This window comes from Elgaria multicarinata, chromosome 6, assembly GCF_023053635.1.
Source record: "Elgaria multicarinata webbii isolate HBS135686 ecotype San Diego chromosome 6, rElgMul1.1.pri, whole genome shotgun sequence".
Lineage (NCBI taxonomy): Eukaryota > Metazoa > Chordata > Lepidosauria > Squamata > Anguidae > Elgaria > Elgaria multicarinata.
This window is the reverse complement of record NC_086176.1, coordinates 102,813,251-102,833,260: the sequence shown is the minus strand read 5'-3', so window position 1 is coordinate 102,833,260 and position 20,010 is coordinate 102,813,251. Positions and strand designations below refer to the sequence as shown.

General features: G+C 46.2%; 1 protein-coding gene across 1 annotated transcript in view; it reads right to left on the bottom strand.

The window, feature by feature from the left end:
• The window catches only part of ALPK2 (alpha kinase 2), a 77,379-nt gene that overhangs the window by 10,101 nt on the left and 47,268 nt on the right, over positions 1 to 20,010 (bottom strand). Inside the window, exons 8-11 of the mRNA XM_063128798.1 lie at positions 18,314 to 18,588; positions 18,105 to 18,193; positions 7,758 to 7,975; positions 5,672 to 5,720 (exon numbers count right to left, since the gene is read on the bottom strand). Coding sequence (XP_062984868.1) covers positions 5,672 to 5,720; positions 7,758 to 7,975; positions 18,105 to 18,193; positions 18,314 to 18,588 — 631 coding nt within the window. The remainder of the gene's footprint in view (positions 1 to 5,671; positions 5,721 to 7,757; positions 7,976 to 18,104; positions 18,194 to 18,313; positions 18,589 to 20,010) is intronic.

Below are 20,010 nucleotides of genomic sequence, written 5' to 3'. Positions count from 1 at the left end.
CATTCAGCAGGGCTGGGAAGGACCTCTGTCTGAGTCCTTGGACAAATGCTGCATGCAGACTAGTTGATGCTGGCCTAGACCAGGGCTCTGACTTGGTTTAAGACCACTCCATGAGCTCATTTTGTTGCTCATAGTGAAATGCTAAAGTTTTGTAGGTCCCAGATCAGTTGACCCTATTTCACTACTTCCACTTGTTCTTGTGGGTTACAGGGACAATACTACCCTCTCATCCATGCAGCTTCTCTAGATATCCCTCCAGTTCCCCTGCTGAAGTGACTTGGTTTCACTCTTGTCTCCTTCTCTTTCAAGGCCAATAGGCAGATTACCAGAGTGATACAAGAGGCTGGTGCACCATGATTAGATGGGGAGGGGGGCATAGCTCAGTGTGATAGAGCACATGCTTTGCATTCAGAAGGTCTCAGGTTCGACCTCCCACCTTCTCCAGGTAGGGTGAGAAAAGAATCCTGCCTGAAACCCTGGAAAGCCATGGCTGCCAGTCAGTGTCGACAGTACCAGGCTTGATGGACCAGGGGTCTGACTCAATATAAGGCAGCTTCTGGTGTTCCTAGATAATGTAGATAACATTCACCACATGGGTTAGATGGATGACCTGGTTCCTTCCCATGTTAGCATCTCCTCTCACCTAGAGAGAAGCAAGACAGGTGTGGAAGGAACCATGCCATCACTTCATTGATATGCAGAAATAAAGAGCAAAGGCAAAAAATGAAAAAAAAAATCCTATCCTTATTTCACGGTTAAGAATAGTCCATTTTCTGACTAGTCGATGCAGCCTGTTGAGTTATCCTGTCCATCCACCTCTGTATTCACTTGCAAATTGCCTTCAGGACACTCACTAATAAGCATAATAGGGTACTCTAGACTATTTGAATTTACAGACAAAAGGAACTATTCTGAATGGGCTCTATTGTATAATTATTTCCAGTTTCTTTCCAACAGTGCTAACATTTCTTAATTCTTCCCCTGCACATTCTTTGATTCTCCCTGTGCTTGTCTGAAATAAAATATTCATAGTCATTACTGATCTTTTAAAAGAATATTCCTATCTCTTTTTTCCTGTCATGGGAGAATTTTTGTCCTTAACATCTTGTTCCCTATTTTATTTTTATAGCTTCTGGGAGAGTTGCTGAACCTAAACAGCCTCTCTGCAGTAGAGACACAAAACCTTGATGAAATCTTGTAGCAGTACATTACTGCACTCTTGGAAAGAATCAAATGTATTTTCCTGGAAAACTGGTGCTCTGGATACACTGACAAGTTTGTTTAAATACACTGGGCAGTATCCAATGCTCCCCATCCATGAGTGGGGCCCATCTCTGCTTCAGTTCCATGGGCAAAAGGAAGGCAACAAAATATTAAAACAAGAAAATATCAGTTGAAATTGAAGGAAAACAAGATATGCAGGGTATTTGTTTGTTTAATATTTTTCTGGGCAGTATCCAATGGTGACCACCCATGAGTGTACAGCCCCACTGATTCCATTGCTCTGGGGGCAAGTCTTGAAATGAGTGGAAACACTAATTTCTGGAACAGGGTAGGTCAGTGGAACTCCTTTACACAGGCTCTTTCACCCTTCCACATTCCAGAAATCAGCATTTTCATTTGTTTCAGGATGCCCTCGGAAGTGCTACAGCTCTGTTGTGCAAGTGGTGGGTGCTACTTGTCCAACAGAACTGTGGTCTGGCTGCTCGTGAGCAGCCATCACTGGACACTGCCCAGAAAAAAATGTTTTAAAAAATAAACAAATAACCCTGCATATTTTGTTTTCAGTCAATTTCAACTGATAGTTTCTTTTTTAAAATATTTTGTTCCTTTCTTTGCTCATGCTATCAGGGAAGCTTTTGTTCTATCCTTTCCTGGCCATAAGAAGGGAAGGATTAAGGGACAAGACTGATGATGTTCTCTTATGGGCAGTATGGCATTTTTAAAAGCTGTCTAAAGCGTTTGTGGGTTAAATACCATACCATGGTAAATTAGCTGAGAGATTATTTAAACACAGGGCCTTGCTAGACCTGCTGGATAATCCAGCCAGGAGTCGGGGTGACGGCGCGCTGCAACTAGCGCGCGCCGTCGCCCTTTTCCACATGTAAGAAGTGACAGGGCAAGGGGAAGCCCCGTTGCGTCCGCCATTTTATTTAAACCTTAAAGGGCCATGTGCGCAGGAGCACACCACCGCCAGACAAGGTAAGTTTAAAAATATATATATATAGGGTCCCTCGCTCCCCCTGTCCCTGATGCCCCCCCTGTCCGCTCGCTCGCCTGTCCTCCCCCCTTCCCCAATGCCCGATGCCCTGTCATTCTTTCCCCCCATCCCCCTTCCCCGATGCCTGTGCCCGTTCTTCTTCCCCCCCTCTCCTGCCGGGTCCGGCCTTTCCCCCGGCCCCTATCTCCCCCCCTGGCCCGATGGGCACAGTGCTCCTATGAGCGCTGTGCCCAGTCCGTGGCTTCTCCTGGCTGCTTGCGAGTAAGCGAGCAGCCGGAAAAAGCCACGGACCCTGCTAGACTTTCCGCAGCCTTGGCCTCAGGCCGGGGCTGCGGAAAAGCCGGGCCATAAGCGAATCCGCTTATCCTGGCTTAAGGGAGGCGTTAGCCCAGCCTGACCCCGGAATCCCCTGTGCATCATCTGGATGCACAGGAGGGAGACCGGGCCTCACACTGCGCTAACGCCTGGTCTAGCAACGGTCACAGTTAGAATATTTGGAGTAATCCTGGGTGTTCATGTGCTTCTTCTGTCTCGTGCTTGAAAATAATCTTCATACAATTTTCAGAGCAAACCATGGTGCAGAGATAGGTCTGTACCAATATTAATGCTAACCATGGTTAGCTATAAACTGATGAGCACCGGAAATGGAAGGTTGCCATGGTTTAGTTTCCAGGAATATAACGTCTTCAGACTGCATATAGATTACCCACATTTTAGCATCCTTCTAGGCTATATATCAGCCCTGGGGCTACGGCTTAAGAAATATACTAAAACCGTATCTTTTGGCTTCTTCTTTTGTTTGTTTCATTAGAAAGTATTCTAATTCATTTCTAGATAGATTAGTTGAGTAGCGGTGAAGCTAGGACTGGAACTTAGGGTCAAAGCCAAGGGCTCTTCCAAATGGTCACCCAGAGAGTGGCAGATGATGGAAGTGGCAGTACCTGAACTGGTATGAACATGGCCCCAGCATTGTTTCCTCAGAGAGAGAGAGAGAGAGAGAGAGAGAGAGAGAGAGAGAGAATAGTATAGTCAGAGGTGGCTGGCTGGTCATGTACACAGCTAATGAAGCTCATTATCTTTGCAAAATCATGGAAGACGGGTGAGGTGCCGGACGACTGGAGGAGGGCTAACATTGTCCCTATCTTCAAAAAGGGCAAAAAGGAGGAACCTGGGAACTACAGACCAGTCAGTCTGACATCCATCCCTGGGAAAATTCTGGAGCAGATTATAAAGAAGTCAATCTGTAAACACCTTGAAATCAATGCGGTGATCACTAGAAGCCAACATGGATGAACAAGTCCTGTCAGACAAATTTGATCTCATTTTTTGATAGGATAACCTCCCTTGTGGACCGTGGGAATGCTGTGGACATCATATATCTTGACTTCAGCAAAGCTTTTGACAAAGTACCACATGACATTCTGATTAACAAACTAGCTAAAAGTGGACTAGATGGAACAACTATTAGGTGGATTCACAGTTGGCTACATGACTCAAAGAGTACTTATCAATGGAACCTTCTCAAACTGGGGAGAGGCAACGAGTGGGGTACCGCAGGGCTCAGTCCTGGGCCCAGTGCTCTTCAACATTTTTATGAATGATTTGGATGAGGAGGTGCAGGGAACGCTGATCAAATTTGCAGATGACACAAAATTGGGTGGGATAGCTAATACCCTGGAAGACAGAAACAAACTTCAGAGTGATCTTGATAGGCTGGAGTGCTGGGCTGAAAACAACAAGATGAAATTTAATAGGGATAAATGCCAAGTTCTACATTTAGGAAATAGAAACCAAAGGCACAGTTACAAGATGGGGGATATTTGGCTCAGCAATACTACAAACGAGAAGGATCTTGGAATTGTTGTAGATCGCAAGCTGAATATGAGCCAACAGTGCGATATGGCTGCAAGAAAGGCAAATGCTATTTTGGGCTGCATTAATAGAAGTATAGCTTCCAAATCACGTGAGGTACTGGTTCCTCTCTATTCGGCCCTGGTTAGGCCTCATCTAGAGTATTGCGTCCAGTTCTGGGCTCCACAATTCAAGAAGGACGCAGACAAGCTGGAGCGTGTTCAGAGGAGGGCAACCAGGATGATCAGGGGTCTGGAAACAAAGCCCTATGAAGAGAGACTGAAAGAACTGGGCATGTTTAGCCTGGAGAAGAGAAGATTGAGGGGAGACATGATAGCACTCTTCAAATACTTAAAAGGTTGTCACACAGAGGAGGGCCAGGATCTCTTCTCGATCCTCCCAGAGTGCAGGACACGGAATAACGGGCTCAAGTTAAAGGAAGCCAGATTCCAGCTGGACATCAGGAAAAACTTCCTGACTGTTAGAGCAGTGCGACAATGGAATCAGTTACCTAGGGAGGTTGTGGGCTCTTCCACATTAGAGGCCTTCAAGAGGCAGCTGGACAAGCATCTGTCGGGGATGCTTTCGGGTGGATTCCTGCATTGAGCAGGGGGTTGGACTCGATGGCCTTGTAGGCCCCTTCCAACTCTGCTATTCTATGGTTCTATGATTCTATGATTCCCAGGTAAATGTGTTTAGCATCACAGTAGCACAAGCAAACTTCATTTTATTCCTCTAGCCATGATGATGCTAGGATTTAAATAAGTTTACAATATGAAAGGGCATATGCTTAGAGTTTTCCTTTTTTAATCAGAATTGCCAAACTGTTTTTGTTTTCTCTCCGGGTCATCACACGGGGAAAATCGCATTTGCTTACCGTTGCTTCTCCGCCCGTGCATTTGTTCCTCATTACTTCCTCTTTCGAAAGAGCAAGTAAACAACCTGCACGTGTCCCATTCAGTGGGCCGTTTTGATCCCACTGCTTCTCCTGCACACAGCAGGAGGTAGTGGCAACTTCCGTCTTTGAAAATAAGTTGGATTTACTGGAGTGTTTTTTGTGGCGCAAAGGCTAGAAGGGTCAGGAAGCGCTTGGGAGGGACCTGCGAAAATCCGTGACTGCCCAGTAAAGAGCGTGCAATAAAACGCTCATCTGATGGAGCTCTTTGTAATATCACAAATGTAAAAGCAGTTTAACAACATGGAATGGGGTGGGTAGAGTGGAGTGTTCATTGTGTGCGTCACAGCGGAAATAATACATATGGTCATGTAGAGGGTGGCCCTGCAAGGCCATTAAGTCCAGGGTCTAGCTACACCACTGTAGCCAAGATATGTTTCTGTATGGGAGAATCATGCAGTGCCTGCAACGTGGTTATCACTTTCCTTCTAAAGAAACAAATGAACATGCCTTCAGCTTCCAATAACATTTTATCAGACAGAAGAAGTTAAAAGGAAAACCCCACTGAGATCCATTTCACTTTCAAGAGTAGTTATAGGAAATAGATTTTGTGTGCTGCAACCTTCCTTATTAAGTTTGCACCATCGCAAGACTGATGCACACCTCAGAAAGCAGGTCCCTGAGAAATGCGTTTTTTCACTCACCCTTTGGCCAGTGTTGCTATGCCAACGTCAGTGAGTTTCATTCCTACACCTACAAAACAAAACAGCAAGCCAGTATTAATACACCAAGTATAGAAAAGATAGATAGATATAATCAATCAATGCAGTTTTCTTTGGCTTCACTGCTGATTACAGATGCAGTCTGTCATACTCTCTGTACATATTATCACAAACATTTAATTCCTCAAGGCAGATTATTCATTCCATACTGATCTTAAGGACTGTTATTAAGAACATCTATTGCTTTTGGTTTGGAGTTTTAATAATAATAATAAAAAGTCCCCGAAGGATGCAGTACTTAGCAAAAAAGGTACCAGGTCGGGGTGGGTGATAACTGAGCACAATCAAGTTCTTCTTTTTTTAATGGATTTATCCAATTTGCACTTCCAGAGATTTTCAGTGACCTGAGGGGTTTATACCAAAATCTGCATTTTTTAAAGCTCCTTGATGCAGCATGATTTTGGGGAAAGTATTGGATTAGATGGAACCTTGGTCTGATCCAGCACAGCTCTTCACATGTTCTTATAAGGGGGTTGGATAAATTCCTGGAGGAGAAGGCTGTCAATGGTTACTAGCCCTGATGGCTAAGTGCAACCTCCAGTATCAGAGGTCATATGCCTGTATACACTAGTTGCTGGGGAACATGGGCGGGAGGGTGCTGTTGCACCTGTATCCTGCTTGTGGGTCCCTGGTCGGCCACTGTGTGAACAGAGTGCTAGACTAGATGGACCCTTGGTCTGATCCAGCGTGGTTCTTCTTATGTTCTTATGTTAACATATTAGGGATGTACAAAGTGCATATATTTGAGAAAAGTGTGCACAATCACAGAATCATAGAATCATAGAATAGTAGAGTTGGAAGGGGCCCATAAGGCCATCGAGTCCAATCCCCTGCTCAATCCAGGAATCCACCCTAAAGCATCCCTGACAGATGCTTGTCCAGCTGCCTCTTGAAGGCCTCTAGTGTGGGCTTATAATCCTTTGAGAAGCATGGCTCATTTCAGGCTCCCAAACAGAGCCAGCCCTGCCATTAGGCAGAGTGAGGCAGTAGCCTTGGGTGGCAAATGCCGAAGGGCAAGAAGTAGACAGAGCTGCGGGTGCCATTTGGCCTAAACTCAGGTGCAGTGGAGAATGCTGTATCATCACCTGTGTTGAGGTAAAATTTAACGGCCAAGGCTGCTCAGCTTTTTGTATATGGAACAAGGGAGGTGCCATCTTGTCCTTCACTTCAGGTAGCAAAATGCCTTGGACCCGCTGAGGGAAGGCTTGAACTAGGGACTTCATAGCGCACCCACTATGCTAGAGACGGACAGAAAGTAGAACATGGGACCACTGGTAGATCTCAGGTGATTTGCGGTAGATAAGCAAATGTTTCTGACTCTCAATGGTTTAACAGTAGCAACAACAACAACAACAACAACAAGTCTTTCCCCCTCCTAAATAAGGCTGTGGAAATCATGAAAGCTCAGGCGGGAGGGGAGTAGATAGGGTCAGAGCCACCTTTTATATCAGATTGGTGGGCGTTGGGGTTCTAGTGAAAACCAGAGTAGATCCCTCAAGCCTCAGGCCTCAGCTAGACCTACCGGAGGGGTGAAAATCTCGTGATGTCATGCCTGCAATTTTGTTTTGTTTTTTAAAGAGGAAGGAGCACACAAGCGCTCGTGCGCAAAAGATAAGTGGTTTTTTATTTAAAAACATTTTCCCGCTCCCCCGCCCCTGATGGGCGCAGAGCTCCCGAGGAGTTCTGCACCCCGTGCGTGGGTCCCAGCTCCTTGCAAGTAACTGCGAGGAGCCGGAACAAACCGCGACACCCGCCCTCACGTTCCACATCTCGGGATCAGCCCAAGAACATGGAAAAAGCAGGCCTAAAGTATAGGGCCATATCCTTGGGCAAGGGAGGGATCATCCCTCCCTGATCCCGGGATCCCCTGTGCGTCATTTGAATGCACAGGGATGATCCCGGGGATCACCCTGGGATAAAGCCCTGTCTAGCTATGGCCTAAGCCTACTCTCCCCTGCACTAGTCCAGGGTTACATAATATGCTGTTGTGCAACAACCAGGTGCTCACCTTGCATATCTGTTACAAGCAAGCTGCCGCTGGTTCTTTCGTATACCCAATGCTGAAAGGTACAACACTTCTGGCCAGCTTCAGAGTCTTTTCTCATGAAATTTATTTCTTTCCCATCCCTGATAGAGTATTTCACAAATTCTCCAATAAGCTCTTCTTCCACAGTTGCATAAGGGATGTTATTCTTGGGCCGATGAATAAGGAAAATAGGAATGATTCTGAAATCAAAAGAGCATAATGAAACTTCACTAGGAAGCATTTAAGGAAATAAAATTGATGATCTCCTAAATTAGTACATGGACTGCACTCTACTACATTGAGCTGAAGGATAGTTATGAAATACTCCCTGGGTTGTGGAGTTTTTTCAGTTACCTGGACTTGTTTCCAAAGTGGAACTGATGCATTATAAATTCTCCATTGTTCTATTTATTTTTTTATTTCCAAATTTTGCAAGGCATGCACAGTTTGGTGCAGCTTTCATTCCTTTAATTTATTTGCACTTTTTCCTCCCCTTTTACATTTCCAATGCACATGAGTGCATTGATATTAAAACATGACAGGAAAGATAAGTTTGATGTGTAATTGATACATAGTGATCTATGGAAACACAAACACCAGGAGGAAACAGAAACATGGTGACCTTTATTTAAAGAGGCAATGGAGTGCCTTTTTAGTTAAGGTCGGACAGTAAAAAAAAAAAGAAGCATTCTACCATTATAAAGGGGTAATTGGGGGTGGTCATTCTAACATTCATAAAATCAAAAATGTTTCACCAATCTTCCTGAAGTGCACAAGTGTGCATTGATGTTAAAACATGGGGAGAATGATACATTTGGTGTATACTTGTGTATGATTGCACCAAAATTCATTTTGTACAAGAGATCCTGGCCCTCCTTTGTATGACAACCTTTCAAGTATTTGATGAGTGCTATCATGTCTCCCCTCAATTTTCTCTTCTCCAGGCTAAACATGCCCAGTTCTTTCAGTCTCTCCTCATAGGGCTTTGTTTCCAGACCTCCTGATCATCCTCGTTGCCCTCCTCTGAACGTGCTCCAGCTTGTCTGCATCATTCTTGAAGTGTGGTGCCCAGAAGTGGACGCAATACTCAAGATGAGGCCTAACCAAGGCCTAATAGAGGGGAACCAGCACCTTGCGCAATTTGGAAGCTATACTTCTATTAATGCAGCCCAAAATAGCATTTACTTTTTTTGCAGCCACATCGCATTGCACTCTTTTGGGGGAGGGGGAAACGAAGCAGCAGGAAAGTGCTTAGCACAATAATAAATAAGTAAATATATTAATAAGTGCCACAACAGCAGCACACAGCTTGCCCAACCTGAGAGAGGACAGGAGGCTTACAGGAAGAGGAGGAGGAGGAGGAGGAGGAGGAGGCACCCCTCCCCTATTGTCTGTCGGGCACATTGGAGCTAGTTGAGTCAAGGCAACAACAACAACAGCTTCATGATGGAATGTTATCAAAGTGTGCTTTATTACAGGAATCACAGTCGTGATTCCTGTTGTTAAGGCCGATGAGTAAGTTGAGCATTCTACCATTATAATTTATTAGCGGGGGGGAAGGGGAATTTAGGGTCCTAAAATGAAAAATATTTCAGGAATCTTTCTGAAACGCGGGTACTGCCAGAAAGAAATGCTGGCTTTACATTCCCTGCGCGTTTCAGGGAGATTCCTGAAATATTGAGGTCTGGGTGGGAGTTTAAAGGAGAAAAAGGGAGAGAAACTCTGTCCGTCACAATCTGCTTTGTTTTTCTCGGGGGGTGGCGACTTTTTTTTTGCGCACTCGTAGCGCAAAAGGGGAAGCCTCCCGGTGGAATCCAAAAACAGGATTAAATTCCCCTATCTATCCGATTGATGGAATGGCCTTTCTTTTTTCAAAAGACCGTTCTATCAATTTTTAATTAATTTTTAAAATCCCCATGTTTCTCAATGGGGAATCTGATAAGCTCACGCATGCGCGTGAGCTTCAGAATCCCCAGAGAGAGGAGGGAGAAGCAGGGAGAGCGCGGCCGGCGCTCATCCCCGACGGGCCAGGTAAGTGGGGTTAGGGGAGCTTGCCTGGAGCCGCTGCTGCATTCGTGCAGCGGCGGGCCCAGGCGTAGCGGGGGGGGGAAATCGGGGGGGGGGAAGTCGCCCCCCACCCCCCCCGGTTTCACCTTGTCCGTTGGCTGCAGCCCGGGGTTTCAATTGAGCGCCCGGCTGCACCCGAAAGCAAGCCGGGCGCTCACTTGAAACCCTGGGCTGCAGTCGACTTGGGCGGAGGGGGGGGGGGAGGAGAGGGGGCCCTGCGTAGCTGGGGTGGGGGTGCAGGGGGACCTTCCCTAGACTCGCCGCAGCTCGAACTGCGGCGGCGAGGGTAGGGAAGAGCCGGGCCGCTGGTGTGTGTGTGTGTGTGTGATTGAGTGATTGATTCCCTGGTCTCTCGGAGGCTATGCAATCAATCAATCAATCAATCACACACACACACGCACACCCATCCATCTCTCTCACACACACACACACCCATACACACCCATACATACATACACACATACACACACCCCACCCCACCCCACCCCACCCCACCCAGACGCGACGGGGAAGGAGAGGAAGGACTTCCCTTACCTTCCTCGTTGCTGCTCTGGCGCGAAATGGGGTTCTCTGCCGGAAACAGAAGTGACGTCACTTCTGGCAGGGAAGCACATTTCCTGCCAGAGCAGCAACACGGAAGGTAAGGGAAGTCCTTCCTTTCCCCCGGCGCGTGCGCGCGCGCGGTGTGTGAGTGAGTGGGGGGGTGGGGGTGTGTGTGGGGGTGTGTGTGTGGGTGGAGGTGGGGGTGGGGTGGGTGGGTGGGGTGTGTGTGTGTGGGTCTGTGGGTGTGTGGGGTGTGTGTGGGGGGTGGGGGGGTGGTGTGTGGGTGGGTGGGTGTGTGGGGTGGGTGTGTGGTGTGAGTGGGGTGTGTGTGTGTGGGGTGGTGGTGTGTGGGGGGTGTGTGTGTGGGGGGGGGGGTGTGGGGTGGGGTGTGGGGGGGTGGAGGTGGGGGGGGGTGGGGGTCTGTGGGTGGGTGTGGGGTGTGTGGGGGTGTGTGGGGGTGGTGTGTGTGTGTGTGTGGGTGGGTGGTGTGTGTGTGTGGTGTGTGTGTGTGGTGTGTGTGTGTGTGTGTGGGTGTGGGTGGGTGTGGGTGTGGGTGTGTGGGGTGTGTGTGTGGGGTGGGTGGGTGAGTGGGGTGTGTGCAGGAGCCTTGCCTCTCCCCCCCCCCCCCCCCGGCGTGTGTGTGTGTATATGTATCCCCTGGCCTCCGCTGCTGCCTACCGTGGCAGCGGCGGGAGGCTAAGACCTGCTGGTGTGTGGGGGGGGGGGGAGGATTCCGCGCGATGCCCCCCCCACCCCTCACTCCCCAACGTTCCCCCACCCCCCCCACCGCGCGCTCCCTTACCTCCCTTCGCTCTCCACCCACTCATAGAATAGAAGAGTTGGAAGGGGCCTACAAGGTCATCCAGTCCAACCCCCTGCTCAATGCAGGAATCAACCCTATTATTATTATTATTATTATTATTATTATTTTATTTATTTATTTATTTATATAGCACCATAACTGTACATGGTGCTGTACAGAGTACGCAGTAAATAGCAAGACCCAGTAAACAGTAAGGAGGGAAAGAGAATGCAAACAGGCACAGGGAAGTGTAAACAGGCACAGGGAAGGGTGAAACTAACAGTATAAAGTATTATTAATTCCAGTGTGTAGTACTATTGAAAGCAAGCTCTGATGCATAAGGAATGGGCCTCTGCCCTTATTCTTTGGTACCTTTTGAATTTCACCAGGTGCTGTATGAATACAAGTGACACCTGCTGAAATTCCCTTTTCTATGCAACTGTAAAAGAGGCAGGAGCCCTGTACTTCTTTGCATATGGTCACAAGGTGGGGCTGGTGACTCCGATGTCAGTGGGTCTATGAATCCATGGTATATGCATAGGATTGTAGGATTTTATGTCTAACCTTGCATAGGATTGTAGGATTTATGTACCCACAGATTCATAGCCCCACCGACATTGGAGTCACCAGCCCCCTGCCCTGTGACCATATGAAAAGGAGCACAGGGCTCCTGTATCTTTAACAGTTGCATAGAAAAGGGAATATCAGCAGAGGGGAACCTGGTGAAGTTCCCTCTTCATCACACCAGTTAAAGGTGCAGGAGAAAAATATTTTTTTTACTTAATTAACATTAAAGAATGCACAATGGTGCATTGTGCATTCTTTAATGTTAATTAAGTAAAAAATATAATTTTTTTACAGTTATATTTATAAATATAAATTTCAGCAGATATCATTTGTATGCATGTAGCACCTGGTGAAATTTCCTCTTCATCACAACATTTAAAGTCGCAGGAGCCTTGCCTCTTTTGTATCTGTTCAAGATGGCAGGGTTCCTGCAGCTTTAACTGTTGTGACGAAGAGGGAATTTCACCAGGTTCTCCATATATACAAATGACACCTCCTGAAATCCCCTTTTCTAGGCAACTGTTAAAAATGCAGGAGCCCTGTTTTCCTTTTCATGTGGTTAGGGAGACCATATGCAAAAGATTACAGGGCTCCTGTATCTTTAACAGTTGCATAGAAAACGGAATTTCAGCAGAGGGGAACCTGGTGAAGTTCCCTCTTCATCACACCAGTTAAAGGTGCAGGAGAAAAATATTTTTTTTACTTAATTAACATTAAAGAATGCACAATGGTTGTGCATTCTTTAATGTTAATTAAGTAAAAAATATAAATTTTTTACAGTTATATTTATAAATATAAATTTCAGCAGATATCATTTGTATATATGGAGAACCTGGTGAAATTCCCTCTTCGTCACAACAGTTAAAGCTGCAGGAGCTATACTAGAGTGACCAGATTTAAAAGAGGGCAAGGCACCTGCACCTTTAACTTTTGTGAGGAAGAGGGAATTTCACCAGGTTCTCCCTATATACAAATGACACCTGCTGAAATCCCCTTTTCTAGGCAACTGTTAAAAATGCAGGAGCCCTGTCTTCCTTTTCATGTGGCTAGGGAGGCCATATGCAAAAGAGTACAGGGCTCCTGTATCTTTAATAGTTGCCTAGAAAAGGGGATTTCAGCAGGTGTCATTTGTATGCATGTAGCACCTGGTGAAATTCTCTCTTCATCACAACATTTAAAGTCGCAGGAGCCTTACCTCTTTTGTATCTGGTCAAGATGGCAGGGTTCCTGCAGCTTTAACTGTTGTGACGAAGAGGGAATTTCACCAGGTTCTCCATATATACAAATGATATCTGCTGAAATTTATATTTATAAATATAACTGTAAAAAAATTATATTTTTTACTTAATTAACATTAAAGAATGCACAACCATTGTGCATTCTTTAATGTTAATTAAGTAAAAAAAATATTTTTCTCCTGCACCTTTAACTGGTGTGATGATGAGGGAACTTCACCAGGTTCCCCTCTGCTGAAATTCCCTTTTCTATGCAACTGTTAAAGATACAGGAGCCCTGTGCTCCTTTTCATATGGTCACAGAGGCAGGGGGCTGGTGACTCCAATGTCAGTGGGGCTATGAATCTGTGGGTACATAAATCCTACAATCCTATGCAAGGTTAGACATAAAATCCTACAATCCTATGCATATACCACGGATTCATAGACCCACTGACATCGGAGTCACCAGCCCCACCTTGTGACCATATGCAAAGGAGTACAGGGCTCCTGCCTCTTTTACAGTTGCATAGAAAAGGGAATTTCAGCAGGTGTCACTTGTATTCATACAGCACCTGGTGAAATTCCCTCTTCATCACATCAGTGAAATCTGCAGGAGCTGTACTAGAGTGACTCCATTTAAAAGAGGGCAAGGCTCCTGCAGCTTTCACTGTTGTGATGAAGAGGAAATTTCACCAGGTTCTCCATATATACAAATGATATCTGCTGAAATTTATATTTATAAATATAACTGTAAAAAATTTATATTTTTTTACTTAATTAACATTAAAGAATGCACAACCATTGTGCATTCTTTAATGTTAATTAAGTAAAAAATATATTTTTCTCCTGCACCTTTAACTGGTGTGATGAAGAGGGAACTTCACCAGGTTCCCCTCTGCTGAAATTCCGTTTTCTATGCAACTGTTAAAGATACAGGAGCCCTGTACTCTTTTGCATATGGTCTCCCTAACCACATGAAAAGGAAAACAGGGCTCCTGCATTTTTAACAGTTGCCTAGAAAAGGGGATTTCAGGAGGTGTCATTTGTATATATGGAGAACCTGGTGAAATTCCCTCTTCGTCACAACAGTTAAAGCTGCAGGAACCCTGCCATCTTGAACAGATACAAAAGAGGCAAGGCTCCTGCGACTTTAAATGTTGTGATGAGGAAATTTCACCAGGTGCTACATGCATATAAATGATATCTGCTGAAATTTATATTTATAAATATAACTGTAAAAAAATATATATTTTACTTAATTAACATTAAAGAATGCACCATTGTGCATTCTTTAATGTTAATTAAGTAAAAAAAATATTTTTCTCCTGCACCTTTAACTGGTGTGATGAAGAGGGAACTTCACCAGGTTCCCCTCTGCTGAAATTCCCTTTTCTATGCAACTGTTAAAGATACAGGAGCCCTGTGCTCCTTTTCATATGGTCACAGGGGCAGGGGGCTGGTGACTCCAATGTCGGTGGGGCTATGAATCTGTGGGTACATAAATCCTACAATCCTATGCAAGGTTAGACATAAAATCCTACAATTCTATGCAAATACCCACAGATTCATAGACCCACTGACATCGGAGTCACCAGCCCCACCTTGTGACCATATGCAAAGGAGTAAAGGGCTCCTGTATTTTTAATAGTTGCATAGAAAAGGGAATTTCAGCAGGTGTCATTTGTATGCATGTAGCACCTGGTGAAATTCTCTCTTCATCACAACATTTAAAGTCGTAGGAGCCTTGCCTCTTTTGTATCTGGTCAAGATGGCAGGGTTCCTACAGCTTTAACTGTTGTGACGAAGAGGGAATTTCACCAGGTTCTCCATATATACAAATGACACCTGCTGAAATTCCCTTTTCTAGGCAACTGTAAAAGATACAGGAGCCCTGTACTCCGTTGCATATGGTCACAAGGTGGGGCTGGTGACTCCGATGTCAGTGGGTCTATGAATCCGTGGGTATATGCATAGAATTGTAGGATTTTATGTCTAACCTTGCATAGGATTGTAGGATTTATGTACCCATGGATTCATAGCCCCACTGACATCGGAGTCACCAGCCCCCTGCCCCTGTGACCATATGAAAAGGAGCACAGGGCTCCTGTATCTTTAACAGTTGCATCGAAAAGGGAATTTCAGCAGGTGTCATTTGTATATATGGAGAACCTGGTGAAATCCCCTCTTCATCACAACAGTGAAAGCTGCAGGAACTATACTAGAGTAACCGCATTTAAAAGAGGGAAGGGCTCGTTATCCTTTACAAAAAGCCATGAAATTCAATGAACAAAAAACCTACGGTTTATAAAACAACGTTAAGGCCCTACACTTTTCCACCAAGCACCAAAAAGCGGGGAAATTGGGAGTTAAGGCTCGCCAGCCTTAACGCCACATCCTCCCTAAGGAGGCAGAAAGTACCAGTGAAATTCTCATTCTGCCAAAGCAGATAAACCATGAGGACAGGATGGAGAATAGGATATGCAGAGGTGACTGTGGGGTTGTGGAAAACTGATGACGAACAACTTAGAGCCACCTACTTCTTTTTTTGTTTAGAGCAGCCCTTCCCCAACCTGGTGCCCTCCAAAGGTGTTGGACTGCGACGATCTATCATTGCAAGTCAGTATGTCCCATGGTCAGGAATGCTGGGACAGCAGGATGGGGAACGTAGGGGGGCGCCTCCAGGCAAGCCCCCCCCACCTCACCCCGCTTACCTGCTCTGTCGTCGTTGGGCCCGGCCTTGAACAGAACGCCCTGGTGCACCCAGAAGCAAGGCCACACTTGCAGCCTTGCTTCTGGGTGGACCCAGGGGCTCAATTCAAGCCTGGGCCAGGTGACGACGGAGCAGGTAAGAACCCCCACACACACACCTGGCCCCTTACCTGGACCTGCTGCTACCGCTGCACAAAGTGCAGCAGCTCCAGCCAACCCCCCTTCTGCCTGGCCCCTTACCTGGAGCTGCCACTGCACAAACTGTTGCGGTGGCAGCTCCAGGCAAGCCCCCCCCGCACCCCACCACTTACCTTCTCCGTCATGGCCTGACCCATGCTTGAATCGAGCCCCTGAGTCCACCCAGAAGCAAGGCTGCAGGTGCGGACTTGCTTCCGGGTGGACCAGGGCACTCGATTCAAGCCGGGGCTCAACGACAACGGAGCAGGTAAGTGGGATGGGCTGGGGTGGGGGCTTGCCTGGAGCCGTTGCTGCAGTTTGCACAGCAGTGGCAGTGGGTCTAGGTAAGGGCCCAGGCAGGAGGGGGTTGCTTACCTGCTCCGTCGTCCCCGGGCCCAGGCTTGAATTGAGGTTCTGGATGGACCAGGGTGCTCAGTTCAAGTTCAGGCCCAGTGACAATGGAACACGTAAGTGGGTTGGGGCTTACCTGGCAGCAGAGCCAGGCAGGAGGGGGTGGGGTTTCTTACCTGCTCCGTCATCACAGTCCAACACCTTTGGAGGGCACCAGGTTGGGGAAGGGCTGCTCTAAACAAAAAAAGAAGTAGGTGGCTCTAAGTTGTTCGTCATCAGTTTTCCACAACCCCACAGTCACCTCTGCATATCCTATTCTCCATCCTGTCCTCATGGTTTATCTGCTTTGGCAGAATGAGAATTTCACTGGTACTTTCTGCCTCCTTAGGGAGGATGTGGCGTTAAGGCTGGCGAGCCTTAACTCCCAATTTCCCCGCTTTTTGGTGCTTGGTGGAAAAGTGTAGGGCCTTAACGTTGTTTTATAAACCGTAGGTTTTTTGTTCATTGAATTAATTATGTACTGCTTGTGTGCACTGCACAGCCCTAAAACTCACAAATATACAAGTACAAGAAGAAGATGCTTGTAACTTGGAAGCCAAGTGCTGCTGGGAAGGCTCAACTTAGAAAGCTTGAACAGAACAGGCAGCAATATTTCCAAAAGGATTTCAATTGAAATGGCTTCTTCCCCCATGCCTGATTTTTAAGTTAAAGAACACACACACACACACACACACACACACACACCTGCCTTGAATAGTCTTAAATAAATATTTGAAGGAGCAAGTCAAAGAAAAGGCTTTTTAAAAGGATTTCTTAAGATTTTTGGACGCACACAAGCTGGGAGTGGAACAGCTTGAATGAACAAAGCATTAAAGATAGCCAAATGAAAACAACAGGTCTCTCTCTCTCTCTCAACCCCCTAAATAAATTCAATTTTCAACAAATGCTAAACAAATGGTATCTTTGCACTCTCCCTCCCTCTTCTCTCTCTCTCTCTCTCTCTCTGACCGAAATGAAGGCCACCAGACTGAGAACCACAAAATGTAACTCCTCTGTTGCTGTCCTCCCATGCAGGCTCTTACATTTTGGGGAAGGAGTCCACTAAAAGGCCTTCCGAAGCAAAGTCATGCAGGGCTTAGTCCCTGTGTTCAGCCCCAGCATGTGAGCACTTTTAGTCTTGCTTATTTCAATGGGAAAATTAAGCCTGTGCTTAAATCTTGGAATAATTAGATTTATTTTCAAGGTGGTAGATTAAAAAAAAACAGACACCAGCTAATGGAGGGATGGTGGAAAGCCACAGAGATTGGCATCCTGGCAACATCTCACTGCCCCCTGTGCTAAATTACTGATGGAGCAGAACAGTCCTGCCCCCTTACCATGTATGCCAGCCCCCTTAGCCACTGTTTTTTATAAGGCTAGGGGAGGCATTGTTAGGTTAAAAAGGGTCTCAGAAGAAGCTTGTGGAATTTATTAGTGGGCCTCCTATCGTTTCCTGCGTAACTGAAGCACTGGCATGCAGCCTAACACAGTAAAGCACATTCAGCCACCACGAAGCACTGCTAGCCGGGGAAAGAAAATCATAGACATGTAAATCTCCCCAGGTTTTCTCAATCGTACCCAAAGGGGACTGTCTGGGAGTAAATCTCCCCAGGGACCACAGAATTGGGAATTTGCCCTAGGTGCAGAAACGACGACATTGAACCAGAGAGAGAGAGAGAGAGAGAGAGGGAGAGAGAGAGAGACTCATATCACTGTGAGGCTGATCCACACTCGTTTCTCCCTTCCTGTCCAGTAGCAAGGATGAAGTTAGTTATAGATGTATATCTAGATATATAGGATCACACGATCCGAACAGTCACTGCACCACCAATTTTTTTTAAAAAAAAGTCTACTTACTCAGGCACATCTCCAAAGCCTTCTAGAGGTTTTGTTTCAGCAGCATATATCTTGGCATACTCTCTAGCTGTGTTCTGTACATAACATTCCTAGGAAACCGGTGACACGGTCAAAAAAGAAACAATCAACATAGTTAGTTGCACCAATACTCGAAAGCCGGTTTATTCCCAATGGGCCGGGGGTGACAGAGGGATCCAGCAAGCAGTTACCTGCAGTGCCAATTTGTAATTCTTTTTCACAAGTTCATCGTTGTTCTTGGTCCCATACGCAATGGCGTTGTGCACTTTTAGAACGCAGGGGTGGCCGGGGCTGAACACGGGGACTAAGCCCTGCATGACTTTGCTTCGGAAGGCCTTTCGATGGACTCCTTCCCCAAAATGTATCTCCTCCGTCGTTATCCTCCCATGCAGGCTCTTACTCAAGTAACTGTCGCAGATGAAGTCTTCTCTGAACATAAGCTGTAAGAATTCAATCTCTTCCAAGCCTATAAATAAATAAATAAATAAATAAATGCCCCTGAGAGTAGGGTGACCATATGGAAAGGAGGACAGGACTCCTGTATCTTTAACAGTTGTATAGAAAAGGGTATTTCAGCAAGGCCAGATCTACACCAAGCAGGGTATGCCACTTTGTACGGTTTGAAAACTATATGGAGTGTGTCCTGGCCCCCCACAGTTGTCACTACTGTTACAAACCATTTTAAAGCAGTAGTGTAGATCCTGCCCAGGTGTCATTTGTATGTGTGCAGCACCTGGTGAAATTCCCTCTTCATCACAACAGTTAAAGCTGCAGGAGCCCTACTACAGTGACCAGATACAAAGGAGGGCAGGGTACCTGCAGCTTTAACTGTTGTGATGAAGAGGGGATTTCACCAGGTGCTGCATGCCTACAACTGACACCTGCTGAAATTCCCTTTTCAACACAATTGTTAAAGATACAGGAGCCCTGTCCTCCTTTTCATGTGGTCGCCCTACTTGAGCCCTCAATGACTTGGGTCCAGGTTCCTGGAAAGATGGAGTGCCTTCACCCATACCAACTTGCCCAAACTCTGAGATCAACATCAGAGCTCCTGCTTTGTGTACCTGCCTGTCAAAGCAATTAGGCTAGTAGGCACAAGGGCCGGGGCCTTCCCAGTAGTGACTCCCCAGCACTTGTAAAACACTATTCCAAAGGATGCCTGCCATGCATCATCATGACAGACCTTCAAGTGGGTCCTAAAGGCTTACTTATACCTTGCCTATAATTGGGTATATGCGATATCTGGTTTGTTGATTTTGATTATATCATCGCTTTAGCATTATATTTATCATAGTTTCATTGTGTTTTGTTGTTTTAAATTTTGTACGACACCTTGGGAGGGGTTTCCCCCTATAAGATGGCTTATTAAACCTTTTTAAAAAGGAAAAAGACAAATCTTCATTCTGCTCAGTTAAGTGTGTGTGTCTGTGTACGTGTACCAGAAGTGTAGGGCCTCAGACTCATGGGCTTAATCGGGCCCTTTGGGCTTCTCCAGAAAGCCATGCCCCCTTCCCCATGGCTCCACTCCATCTCCCTGACTTCCCATTGTTAGGTCCGGTCCAGGATTTTGCAGTTTTCCTTCATTCTCAAAGGTCGAAATGCCTCTCCTAAGGATTGTGGTGGCTGCGAACCTGCGTCTGCCTCATCTAACTGACAGGGTGGAGGTTCACAGCCACCGCAGGGCTTTCCCCATGTGAAAACAGACCCCTGGTTGGTGAAAAGCCACCATGCCGCTGTTGTAAAGTGAACAGAACAATGAATCCTGCATCTTGTCCAGTCAGAACAAGAGCCACCTAGTTGGCTGAATGAGCTGATGTTGACTAACACGAAATGTCTGGCAATGGTAAAAGCATCTGTCGAAAAATGTTGTCTATGTTTAGCATGGACA